The following is a 13577-nucleotide window of genomic DNA, read 5'->3' as shown; positions in this document are numbered from 1 at the left end:
TATTTTCAGGAAACAAAGAGCATATTATGTATGAAAATATGAGTGATGAGCTGAATGATTATTTTGTAGACTTGTATATCTAAATGTATAGTGAAATTTTGGGGGGTAAATTGCTGAGCAAATATACTTTTTTTCTCTATGCTTTTCAGAGCAACTATAAGACAGAGCTAAAATTATATTTTCTTTCTTTTCCCCATGATTTTATGAAAAATAGTTTTATATTTTAAACTTCCCCCAAGTACTTGTTCTTTATAAAATCAACATGACATTAAGTAACTAATTTTACATGTTAAATTGGTCATTGGGAAATAAATAAGTGGATCAAATACTACTTACTGTTTTATGTCCTATTATGAGCTCCTTTGGGATATGGTTTTATTGATTTTATATTTGTTTCTTTTATAGGACCTAGTGCAGTGCTTGTATGATGCACCATTGAGTTCTATTAATTTATATCAGATTTCACAATTGAGTTAGAGACATTTCTAAAGCCCCAAAGTAAAATATACAAACTTTTAGTAGCTGTTCATTTTAATTTGAGATTTTTTGTGTACTCTAGGAAATCGCCCTTATGTTTTCTTATCTGCTCGGGTACATCCTGGAGAAACTAATGCAAGTTGGGTTATGAAAGGAACGTTGGAATATCTCATGAGCAATAACCCTACTGCTCAGAGCTTACGAGAATCGTATATTTTTAAAATTGTCCCTATGCTAAATCCAGATGGTGTCATCAATGGAAAGTAAGTTAAATAATAGTTATGGAATATATTATAGACCATTGCGGTTGTCCTGTATAAACTTATTGAAATAACAGTGTCCAGGTTAACAAATTTAGTGATTTTTTTTAGAATAAAGAAATTTTTGGTGGAAAATTCATCTACCAAATATCTTTTAAATGAATATATATTTTAAATATCTTTTAAATGAATATATATTTTGGATACTAGTAATGGTATGAAATTATGAGAAATTCTGTATCCAAGAGAATATGCTTTCATAAAATGCCTGAATTGTTTTAGAAAAATCAGTGTCAGATTATAAGAAAGATTAACTCATACCTCTCATATTCCTTTCTTTTTTGTTAGTGGCATGAACCTAGATTGTTCTACGATTAAGACTCTTCTGGGATCTCCTGGAATGTTAGCCCCATCTGCTAACCTCTTCCTAATATGAGGAGGTCTAGTTTCTGACAGTTCTTTAGAGGGGAAACAGTGGAAGATAATTACTTTGTAAGAGGAGGCTGTATTATAGTTAGTAAAGTAAATTTATTCTGGTAATCTGACAAGGTCTCTGTAGTGCTGCTCTGAAAGATGGGATTTAGTCTAGTTGTCGTGAATATCTCCAAAGATGAGGATAACATGTCTTAATTCAGTAGAAGTAGCATGACTGTTTCTCGTATTAGAAAATTATTGATTTTTTTTTAAAAACAGAATTTCTTCTTAATGTGTTATTATGGAACTAAAATGACTAAAATGATGTCTATTTTTAATTGAGAATATATTGACCAGTTAGAATTCTGTTTATATTTGTCATCACTTTATGATTATTTGCCTAAATAATTTATTTACATGATGGTTTTCCTACTTAGTACCCATAAATAAACAAAAAAGTGTTTGCTATTTTACAACAATGTATACTTTTCATATACTTGTCTTTCTCAGAAGGAGCACCTAGGTAACTTAACTGATGAAGTCGAGATACAGCATGCTAACACAACAAATGATTACTATGTAGTCAGAATTAAGATTTTTTTCTGTATTTTGAAAATTTTGATTATGAATCTGAAAACTTACCACAGTTAAATTAATGTGACACAAAATCTTGCACATAGCAAATACTCAATAAATGTTTACTTAATGAATATAGTATGCATTTGGTCGAGCTTACCATCTATACCTATTTGAAATGCTTAGTGGAATAAAATAATAAAGTTAAATCAGAAATGTACGTAAGGGCTTATTGGTACCAGTGTTTTTCTGTCTTTGTGTTTATGTACATGTAGTCATCGCTGTTCTTTAAGTGGAGAGGATTTAAATAGGCAGTGGCAAAGTCCAAATCCGGATTTACATCCTACAATTTACCATGCTAAGGGGCTGTTGCAATACTTGGCTGCAGTGAAGCGTTTACCTTTGGTAAGTAGCAATACTTGTTTTTACTTGGTATAGTTAAAGAGAAAATGTCATTTTTTGTTATCAACTACTTGTGTAATAATCGTGGGGTCAGATTCATCCGTTATGTTCATATTCTTAATTTTACAAGGTTGAATGTTTATAATTCTCATAAACCTTTTATTTTTCTTTTTTGGTTATGAATATTGATAACTCTTGGCTTTAGATACTTAACTTCACTGTTTGAATAACACTAAGGTAACAATATGTATCTTCTAAATTCTCAAACTAGAAGTTTATTCTGAGTTTTCTAGTCAGCTCTTAAGCTGTTAAATCTCTACTACACACACGGGAAATATAGTACAGGCATGACTGGACTGAACTATATACCTATGCTTCTTCTGTTCTCACCAGCTTTTGATTGGAATGTTTTCATTATATTAGTATGTATATTATTTAACCTTTTTTTAAGAAAGAAAGACTTTGCAGAGGAGTAAAATTGACATGTCTTTTATTTTTTATTTTTTTAAAAATGATGCTCTTAAAATTGAATTAAAACCATACCCTTATTTATGGTGTTTTTTAATAAATAAGAGCATTTTCTTATTGGTTGTTGCTGTTTGTTTTTAAATTAAAAAAAATTTTTTTGAGACAAATTTTTGCTCTTGTTGCCCAGACTGGAGTACAATGGTATGATCTCCGCTCACTGCAACCTCCACCTCCCAGGTTCAAGCTATTCTCTTGCCTCCACCTCCCAAGTAGCTGGAATTACAGGCATCCACAACCACTCCTGGCTAATTTTTGTATTTTTGGTATAAATGGGGTTTTGCCATGTTTGTCAGGCTGGCATTGAACTCCTAACCTCTGGTGATCCACCCACGTTGGCCTCCCAAAGTGCTGGGATTACAAGCATGAGGGACTGCTCCAGGCCAAATAATAGGTAAATGTTTTTATAACCATTTGGGCAGCAGTCACCACAGCTGTAGATTTGAACTGTAATGAAATATTTTTAAAATGGTGAATAGTAAATACAGAGGTGATAGAGGACCTTTAAAGGATTTGGCAATTCTAGAATTAATTATAGATTCTTTCCCAAACTAGGTATTATCACTTTTATTGGTCATAGCTGTTAAATGGTGGCTCTTTTACAAGAAACAACAAAAACAACAACAACAACAACAAAAAAAAACAAGAAAATGCTCTTATTTATTAAAAAACACCATAAAGAAGGGTATGGTTTTAATTTAATTTTTAAGAGCATCATTTTTAAAAAAATAAAAAATAAAAGACATGTTTATTTACAATAAAAAGACCAAGGAACACAGACCTACATGTTTATTGGCTTGATATTAACTACCTTTACTTAGTAATATGATGAAGTCTTTTAATTTTTAAAATATGTATTTTCAAGGTTTATTGTGATTATCATGGCCATTCCCGAAAGAAGAATGTATTTATGTATGGTTGCAGCATCAAGGAGACAGTGTGGCATACCAATGATAATGCAACTTCATGTGATGTTGTGGAAGATACGGGATACAGGGTAATTATTATAGATCGTTCATGAGTTTTTGAATTTCAAACATGCATAAAAGTATAGAAAATACATATATTAACATATATGAACTACTCAGATTTAGTAAATGTTGACATTCTGCCATTTTTGTTTCAGATTTTTCATTTTAAAAGTTTTTCATGTTCATATTTTTCATCTATTTGGAATTCATCTTTGTGTGAGATGTAGGGATCTAATTCTGTTTTCTCTATGAATACCAGTTGGCTTGCACCATTAACTGGATAGTATCTCTTCCTCTGTCAATTTGATGATGCCATCTGTTACATACCTTATTTCACATACATGGGTGTATGGCGAGGCTATTATTTTAGCCATTCTTGTTTCTGTCTCTTTGCAAACAACATTTTTAAAATTACTGTAGATTTATAATTAATGTTGATATATTGTAGGGCAAATTTTCCTTTCTTATTCTTTTAAAAATTGCTTTGACTCTTTTTTTTCTCTGTACTTGTGAATTTTAGGATCCGTTTGTGGATAAACTTTTTTGGAATTTGCATTAGAGCTGCCTTGAATCTAAAGTTGGAGAGAATTATTATAATGATATGTAACATTGTCATCTGTGTCTAGTCATCTTATATTTAATAAAGTATAAGATTTCTTCACATAGGTGTGAAATGTTTGTTAGATTTATTCCCAAATACTGTATGAATTTTATTGCAGTTGGGAATGGTATTTTTCCCCACATATCTGCCTGCCCCCAATTGATCATTGTTGGTACATAGGAGAGCTATTGATTTTTTTTTTTTTTTTAGAAAAGATTTCTACACATTTTTCGAATTCTTCTACGGAGTATTACATATAAGAATGGCATCACATTTCACAGTGGCAACACTGGAAGCAAAACTTTGTGGTGCAAAACCTTCACAATTCTCAACTAGATTTCCAACCTATAAATTTCATACTTCATTCTGTCAGTAAGTGTGAAAATAAAAAAGGATGTTCTCAGACATTTAAAGTCTCAAAAATTTACCTCACAAATAGCCTTTCTTTGGAAGCTGCTGGAAGACATTCTTACCAAAATAAAGGAATATATGAAAGAGGAAGGCATACAGAAATTAAGTTCAAAAGAGAGACAAAGCCCAGGATAAAGATGGGGGAAGACCCCAATAATGTATGTAAAATACTCAACATGTCAACAGTCAACAAGTGTTCCTGCCATGCAACCTTCAGAAATAGAGTTTTATTAGGTTAAACTGCACTGAATAAAGGAAACCAAGTAGATTAGCAGAGCTCAGTGATATAGTAAAGGGGACTATTTAGTTGAGACCCAGATAAATAAATGTAAGAAAATGAGGCTAGTGAGAGGCCCAGAGAATGGGAGAAAGCTAGACGAAGAGCACATGCACAGAGCCTTCCCATAGACTGCTCTCTGGAACAGGGCCGTCATTGCCACCATTGCCTCACCTGGTCGTTTCTGCTTGTATCATACTTCACTTCTCAAAGAATTCTCACTTAGGCCCCAAAATGAAATCAGATCGTACATCTATAGGATTATCTCTCCTTTGTACCACTTAAGAATTACAGCTGTAAGATTTTCTATGTTATTTGATTAATGGGGTTCTCTTTGTACTAGGTAGTAAGCTCCATATGCCTAGCAAATATGTCTGATTTGCTCGTTTTGTCAATATTGCCACTATATAGCACAATACCTTATTCATAATAAGTACTCAATAGGTATTTGTTGTTAGGTGGGTTGATGGATGAATGGCAGACAGACGTGTGGGAAGGTAAATGCAAGATATTTGTCCCATTGTAAGAGAGAAAATTAACTCTGTTTGGTCTGTTTTTTTAATTAAAATTATCTTGTCCCAGGTTTCTTTGATGAATTTTTTTTTATTTTTGTTGTGAAAGGAAACATAAGGTGATGCTGTAATTAGAATAAATAATCCAGTTTTCCCGAAATATTATTTCTCAAGATGTTAACAGCTGTTTCACATACACCTCCCCTCACCAATAGTTGTATAATCACTTACATTTGGTAATTGCATTAGATACAGCTAACTTTGTTTCTTTTCTTTAGGACACCTCAAAATCTTCACATGCTAATAAGCATCTTACATTTCCAGGGGTGTGTGTATGTGTGTGTGTGTGTGTGTGGTGTGCGGTGTGCGTGTGTGTGAAAGTGGAGTATTTCCCTTAATTTTATAATCGTATTAGTTTCTATTGCTGTTATATAGCAAACTACCAGAAACATAGCAAAACTACAGTTTTGCCCATCAGAAGTCCAATGCAGGGTTCACTGAGTTTAAGTCAGAATGTCATCAGGACTACACTATTTTTTGAGGCTCTGGTAGAATTGTTTCTTTGTTCTTCTCCATACCCCTAGTATGTCTGTGTTCCTTGCATCATGGTCCCGTTCACCCAGGAGTCAAATCTGACCTCTGTCCATTGTCACATCTCCTTCTCTCCTGCTGCTGCCTTCCTCTTCCCCTTAGGAGAGCCCCTGTGATGGCAAGGGCCACTAAGGTAATCCAGGATAATCTTACTATCTCAGAATCTTAACTGAATCACATCTAGACAGCCCCTTTTGCCATATAAAATAACATATTCCTAGATTCTGGGGATTGAGACATTTTTGATGGTGACTGCCATACCATAGAACCCTTTTTTTGCAGATAGGTTGGGAAGGGATGGACTAATACACATAAATGCTATGTTTCTGCTGATAAGTCATAGTACTACTTAGTGCAAATGTTTGTGTCTTAGGGGAAAATACAAAAAAATTACGGCATATAAATGGAGTGTCTTTTTTTTTTTTTTTTTGAGACAGAGTCTCACTCCATCACCCAGGCTGGAGTGCAGTGGCACAATTGATCTTGGCTCACTGCAGCCTTCATCTCCTGGGTTCAAGTGATTGTCCTGCTTTAGCCTCCCGAGTAGCTGGGATTACTGGCACCTGCCACCACCCCCAGCTAATTTTTTTTGTATTTTTAGTAGAGATGGGGTTTTACCATTTTGGCCAGGCTTGTCTTGAACTCCTGACGTCAAATGATCCGCCTGCCTTGGCCTCCCAAAGTTCTGGGATTACAGGCATGAACCATGGCGCCTGGCCTAAATTGAGTGTCATTTGAAAACATAACTAATCAATATTCTTCAAAAGTATGAAGATTCTTAAAGTTATGGAAGAACAAAGGAACTGTTACAGACTGCAGGAGACTAAAGAGAAACAATAACTAGGTACAATGTGAGATTCTGGATGGGATCCTGAAACACATGGCATTAGAAAAACTGATGACTATTGATAGACCTATTTGAACGAGGTCTATCAATAGTATTGCATCAATTCTAATTTTTTGTTCTGATACTGAACTGTGGTTAAGATATTAACATTCAGGTTGATAGAAAAAGGAAAATTCTTTGTACTGTTTTTGCAACTTCTCTCTAAGTTTAAAATTAGCTTAAAATAAAAGGTTAACAAAAATCTTGATTATTGCAGGTTGAGTGTCCCTTATCTAAAATGCTTGGGACTAGAAGTGTTTCAGATTTCAGATTTTTTGTTTTTTTCTTGGAATATTTGTATCATACTTGCTGGTTTGAGCATTCCTAATTCCAAAATCGGAAATCCAAGATGCTCCACTTAGCATTTCCTTTAAGCATCATGTTGACATTCAGAAAGTTTTGATTTTGAAACATAATGGATTTTTTTTTTTTTTTTTTTTGAGACGGAGTTTCACTCTCGTTACCCAGGCTGAAGTGCAATGGCACGATCTCGGCTCACCGCAACCTCCGCCTCCTGGGTTCAGGCAATTCTCCTGCCTCAGCCTCCTGAGTAGCTGGGATTGCAGGCACGTGCCACCATGCCCAGCTAATTTTTTGTATTTTTAGTAGAGAAGGGGTTTCACCATGTTGACCAGGATGGTCCCGATCTCTTGACCTCGTGATCCACCCGCCCTGGCCTCCCAAAGTGCTTGGGATTACAGGCTTGAGCCACCAAAAATGGAAGTTAAATCATATATTTGCTTCCAGTAAAGGAAACATCATAGCATCCTTCCAGTAAGGTGAACATCATATCATGTGATGCTACAGAAATGTGTGATTTAGCTTCAATAAAACCATTAGCTTTTTCAGTACCTTTTAATATTGCTAAATATTATGGATAGTAGATCATCATTCCTGAATGAGATGGCTAACAATAATGTAAATTAGGACTTTTGTTTATTTCTTTGACTAAGTATCCCTGATTCTTCTTGGGCATTAAGTAAATATTTGTTGAATGGATGGATGAATTAATTATAAATATAGACAAACATCTAACAATTATGTTACTTTATTAATATTGTGATTATAACTTTTAGTATAGTTTCATAGGAATTTTCTGTTTGAGCTTCACAATGCTCTGTGATGTAGATAGGGATTATCATTGCTACTGTACAAATAAGTCCACTAAGACATCTGAGTCAGTTGACATGCTTGAGGCCTTGGCCAAAATATGATGTGCCTAGGACTGAAATGAGCTGTGTTGCTTTAAGTCCTTGGTGCTTTCCATTCTGTCACAGTGCCTCTCTCTATTCCTACAGTTATGCCTAAACAAGCGCCGTAGGTTATTTTCCAAAAGACGTTTTTGGTAACCTACTGCTGCTTTTAGCAGAGCTTCAAAGCACATTTTCTTTTTGGGTGCCTGCTTTTTCCTTCCCTTTTCCCAAATAAATAAAATGATTCGAATTATACAGAAAATGGAAACATTCCAGATATAAAGTAGTAAGTGAAAGTCATCTTTTCCTAGTCATTATCTTAACAGTAGACAGTTTTACCATGTATATTGTAAGACTTGCCTCTGAGCACATCCATATAGATATGCATGTAGTATATGCAGTTTTTGTCTTTTTATTTTTTAAACACTACACAGCAACTTGCTTTTTCCTGTAATAATATTTATTGATCATCTTTTCAGATCATCCTGTCTGAATCTGTCTTAGTCTTTTAAACAGTCAGGCAAAGATTTCCATTGTGTATTTTTGCTATTTTTGTAGACTGTACCAAAATTTACTTACTTAGTCCGTGTTGGTAGTCATTTAATAAGTATTACCAAATTATCTTTCATAAAGATTGTACAAATTGATACTACCAAATACCATGAATACTAGTACTGTTTTTCCACACCCTTATTACATTATACTGTCATCTTTGCCAGGTGAAAATAATATCTGATTGTTAACCATCATACCTATAATTATAAATAAGGTTGAGTTTTCCTATGTTTTGGCCAGTTATGATCTCTGTCTTTTAAAATGGCCTTTTCTCATATTTTCTACTTACTTTTGTGCAGGTCATATAATTGTTAGTGTTTTGTAAATAAGAACTCTGTAGGCCAGGTGCGGTGGCTCACACCTGTAATCACAACACTTTGGGAGGTCAAGGTGGGTGGATCACCTGAGGTTGGGAGTTTGAGACCAGCCTGACCAACATGGAGAAACCCTGTCTCTACTAAAAATACAAAATTAGCCGGGTGTGGTGGTGCATTTCTGTAGTCCCAGCTATTCGGGAGGCTGAGGCAGGAGAATTGCTTGAACCTGAGAGGCAGAGATTGTGGTGAGCCGAGATTGTGCCATTGCACTCCAGCCTGGACAACAAGAGCGAAACTTCGTCTCCCAAAAAAGAACTCTCTCTATATATTACAAATATGTTTTGTAATTTTTTATGATGTGTAGTAATTTAAAGTTTTATCATATTTGTTAATTTCATAAATTGTTTTTTGGGGTTTTGAGGCTTTAGAAAGATTTTTTCCATTCTACAGTTTAAAAAGTACAGTTCCGTGTTTTACTATTTCTAGTTTCATTTTAAAATATTTATTAATTTTAAGTTTATATTCTCAATCCAGCTAGAATTTAATGAAGAATGAATTTAGATTGTTTTTCTTTTCTTTTTTTTTTTTGCTGCTTTTAAAATATAGCATTTATTGCTTAGATGGTTTGATAAAGAACAGCTTTTTTTCTTAATGGCTATCCAGTTGTGTCAATATTTAATGAATGGTCAATCTTTTCTCCACTAATAATAATGATGATAATAAGTTTAATGCATTTGGTTCTAATTCTGAGCGCTTTCTTTCTAGAGATTTATCTGTTCCTTTATCAGTATCACAATTTAACTTAGTTTACATCTATAAGCTAGTTTGATATGTTGGATTATTTCTCCAGTTATAGCCTCCCCCCCACACTCCAATTTCTCAGGGTGTACTTCTATATTTATGCTTTCAGGTGAAATTGAGAATAATTTCAGTTGCAGAAAACTTGGGGGTAGTTTTGATTGTGATTGTCTAGCTTTATTAATTAATGTAGGAATGACTGGCATTTACAGTGTTAAATATCTCAAGTCTTTTATGACTAAATTTCACATTTTAAACATTTTTTTCATATTGTTAGACATGGTTTTCTCAAATGATTTTATTTTGCTTATTTTTTATACTGTGAATATGATTCCTCCATTGTGTTTTCTAACTGGATACTATGTTTGTTTAGAAAAGCAGAAAATTCAAAATTAGTTAAGAGGCATGTTTTGCTGTTTCAATGGCAAAGGATATATAATAGAACATCCACATGGCTTTGCTCTAATTACTGTGTTTTCATCAAAACTTTTAAAGACGAAAAACATTTAAAATTAAAAACTACCTCTTGGTTTATTTTATCATCATCATTCTTGTTTTTAACAGACATTGCCTAAGATACTGAGCCATATTGCCCCAGCATTTTGCATGAGCAGCTGTAGCTTTGTAGTGGAAAAATCTAAAGAATCCACAGCACGTGTTGTAGTTTGGAGGGAAATAGGAGTACAAAGAAGTTATACCATGGAGAGTACTTTATGTGGCTGTGATCAGGGAAAATACAAGGTAAAACATCTCAGGTTTTCTAACTATGAAAGATATTTGAAGACTTCCCTTTCATTTGTATCTTGTGGTTTTAAAGTATATATTAAATGATATTTGTTTTATTGAGTTACATGTAATTTGTAATAATGGAATCATATATAATCTTAAGAATAGGTTTTTATTTTTTTGTTTTTTTGGTTGCTTTACTTCTCTGAACTAAATAGCTTGCTTGGATCCTTAAGAAATTCTTGATTATTTGAGTGTGTTTATAGTCATAATTTTTAAGAAAGCACATTAGAGTACACACTCATTAGTAATTTTTAATAGCCTGTACAACTGGTACATTATTAACAAAAACTTTCTATTTTAATTTATTGGGTATAAGTATATTTTTATGCATTTAAAATAAACACATATTTATAAAGCAGCTGATCTGTTATATTTAGACTTTTGTATGTGTCGCTTTTATTTATGTGTTTGTTTATATCTTGAAAAATAAAAATAGAGACAGGGTCTCACAGTATTGCGCAGACTGGTCTCCAACTCCTGGCCTCAGGCAGTCCTCCTGCCTTGGCCTCTCAAAGTGCGGTGATTATAGGCATGAGCCACCACACCCAGCCTTATGTGTGACTTTTAAATGTATATCCCTTTAGTAAACTTTTTTGTTCACTAAGACTACTCATTTGTGGTATTGTAGACTTTTAATGGACATAATTAGAATTTAAACTTTACTTTTGAAATTAAATATTGTAAAATGTTAGGTGATTTTGGATTTATTAATTTTAGAGATTGAAGACATAATGTGCAATAAATTGGACTTTAGATAAGCAATGAGCAAAACTGAGTATTTCTATTTCTTGCTTTGGCACAGGTAGATTTTCAGGTGTCATGCTAATTATTTCACCCCTTCCATTTTGTTTGTTTTGTTATGGGGAAAGAGGATACTGAATCTGAGAATGATTTTTATATACCTCACATAAACATGGTTATAACTTTCTGTTTGAAAAGAAGCATCTAACTTGTTAGCATTTAAAAAGTAAACATAGTTGACATGAAATATTTTAGGAGAGCTTCAATAATGACTTTTTCAGTTTGTAACAAACTGGAAGAAAATTACATTGATTTTGTAAGTGATAATAAAGTAAAGTAGAACTTACTGAAATAAGTATAGTAGTAGTAAAGTAGAACTTATGAAATTCCAGTACTTTCTGTTCAGCGACTCTTCCCTCAATTTTAGGTTGATTACAATATGCTATTATTTTTCTTCCAAAGTGGAATATGAGATCTGACTCTTCCCTCAATTTTAGGTTGATCACAATATACTATTCTTCTTCTTCCAAAGTGTAATATGAGATCTCCCTGAATATTGTAAAAACAGTGACTTCTAGTCAGTCCATTTAGTTTATGATGGGAATGGTGGTGCTGAGAGATAAAATGTGGCATTAGCACCACTCCATCTTCCAAACCCTGTCCCCTGATCATTGCTTCAGTGGACAACTGTTGTTAAGCGTCTCATTGAGTAAGTGTGTGGGATGTGAAAAAAACTTGAGAATCACTTTTTTTATAAGAATATAGGTGATTTCTAGGAAAAAACCTTGGGCTTTGTGATTTATGGAAACACACTATGACTTCTTAAAGAGATGATTTATGTGTTAGGCTGCAGAAGGTGACTCAGAGCATCACTGTCTCTAAAACTAGCTACTGGGCAGTGGGGAAAGAAGCTTTCGGGACACTGATGACTTGGATACCCCTGAAATCATCCATAGTATACAATAGTAGTGCCTTGTCACTATATTTGGATTCCACTGATAGACTTTCATTGAATTAAATTTTTTTTTATTTCTATTTTGATAAATTTGGTCATTTAAAAAAAGATTTTTAAAAAGCTAAGATATATTTTGAAACATAAACTGTTAAACCATTTCTGGAGTTTTTTTTTTTTTTTTTTGAAACGGAGTTTCGCTCTTGTTATCCAGGCTGGAGTGCAATGGCGCGATCTCGGCTCACTGCAACCTCCGCCTCCTGGGTTCAGGCAATTCTCCTGCCTCAGTCTCCTGAGTAGCTGGGATTATAGGCACGTGCCACCATGCCCAGCTAATTTTTTGTATTTTTAGTAGAGATGGGGTTTCACCATGTTGACCAGGACGGTCTCGATCTCTCGACCTTGTGATCCAACCGCCTCGGCCTCCCGAAGTGCTGGGATTACAGGCTTGAGCCACCGCACCTGGCCACCATTTTTGGAGTTTTAAAAAATATGTAAACATATAAACTTTTACAAATAAAATGGATACCTAATAAATACTCATTTTTAAAGTTTTTTTGATATATAAATATATAAACTTTACAAATAAAATGGATACCTAACAAATACTCATTTTTAAAGTTATTTTTTAAATATATAAATATAAAAACTTCTACCAAATAAAAAGATACCTAATAAATACTCATTTTTCTTTGATACTGTTTAGTTAATAATGTATACATTGATTTAAAACTCTTACTGAAGGAAGTGTCTTACTAAGCTAGAGATTTCCTTTAATATCTAAAATGCAAGGTTTTGATCTTAACATATGCTTTTAAAAAACCTAATAGACTTTATTTTTTAGTTTTGGGTTCACAGCAAAATTGAGTGGAAAGTATACAGACTCCCCCATATATTCCCATCCTCCTCACACACACTTAACATCTCTTAAACTTGGTAACTGATAAGTGTGTGAGTGTGGTAATATTTTAGGTAACAGTCTTTTTCACCAACAATATTTTTATCCTACTGAGTTTTAGGCTGTAAGTATTCTTTATTTTCATTGTCTGTGAACTAATTCAGAAACAAGTATTACCTTTCTAAAACTTACAAATTAAAAGGTCAAATTAATGTTCTAATGAAGTCAGCTAGGTACTGCTTCCTAGAATATTTGGGAGATGGCCAAACTATTTAAACCAAAAAGTTGAAAAATAAAAAAATTACTGTAAAGTTATGTGATTCATGTAGAGTTAAGTAACAGTTGTTACATTTCATTTTCTTCAGTTACCGTGTGCCATAGGAACTCACTTAGTCTGGTCACTAAAAAGTTTTTTTAAAATGCTTTCTCTT

The 13577-nt window shown here is 33.5% G+C and overlaps 1 protein-coding gene across 6 annotated transcripts in view; it reads left to right on the top strand.

The window, feature by feature from the left end:
* Window positions 1-13577, top strand: part of AGTPBP1 (ATP/GTP binding carboxypeptidase 1) — a 175934-nt gene that overhangs the window by 137822 nt on the left and 24535 nt on the right. For all 6 annotated transcript variants that reach the window (XM_039475080.2, XM_039475079.2, XM_039475078.2 and 3 more), the window contains 4 exons: window positions 560-740; window positions 2003-2132; window positions 3520-3651; window positions 10331-10507. In XM_039475080.2, the coding sequence (XP_039331014.1) occupies window positions 560-740; window positions 2003-2132; window positions 3520-3651; window positions 10331-10507 (620 nt within the window). The remainder of the gene's footprint in view (window positions 1-559; window positions 741-2002; window positions 2133-3519; window positions 3652-10330; window positions 10508-13577) is intronic.

The sequence above is a fragment of the Saimiri boliviensis genome, chromosome 2, assembly GCF_048565385.1.
Source record: "Saimiri boliviensis isolate mSaiBol1 chromosome 2, mSaiBol1.pri, whole genome shotgun sequence".
Lineage (NCBI taxonomy): Eukaryota > Metazoa > Chordata > Mammalia > Primates > Cebidae > Saimiri > Saimiri boliviensis.
This window is presented reverse-complemented; position numbering and strand designations above follow the sequence as displayed.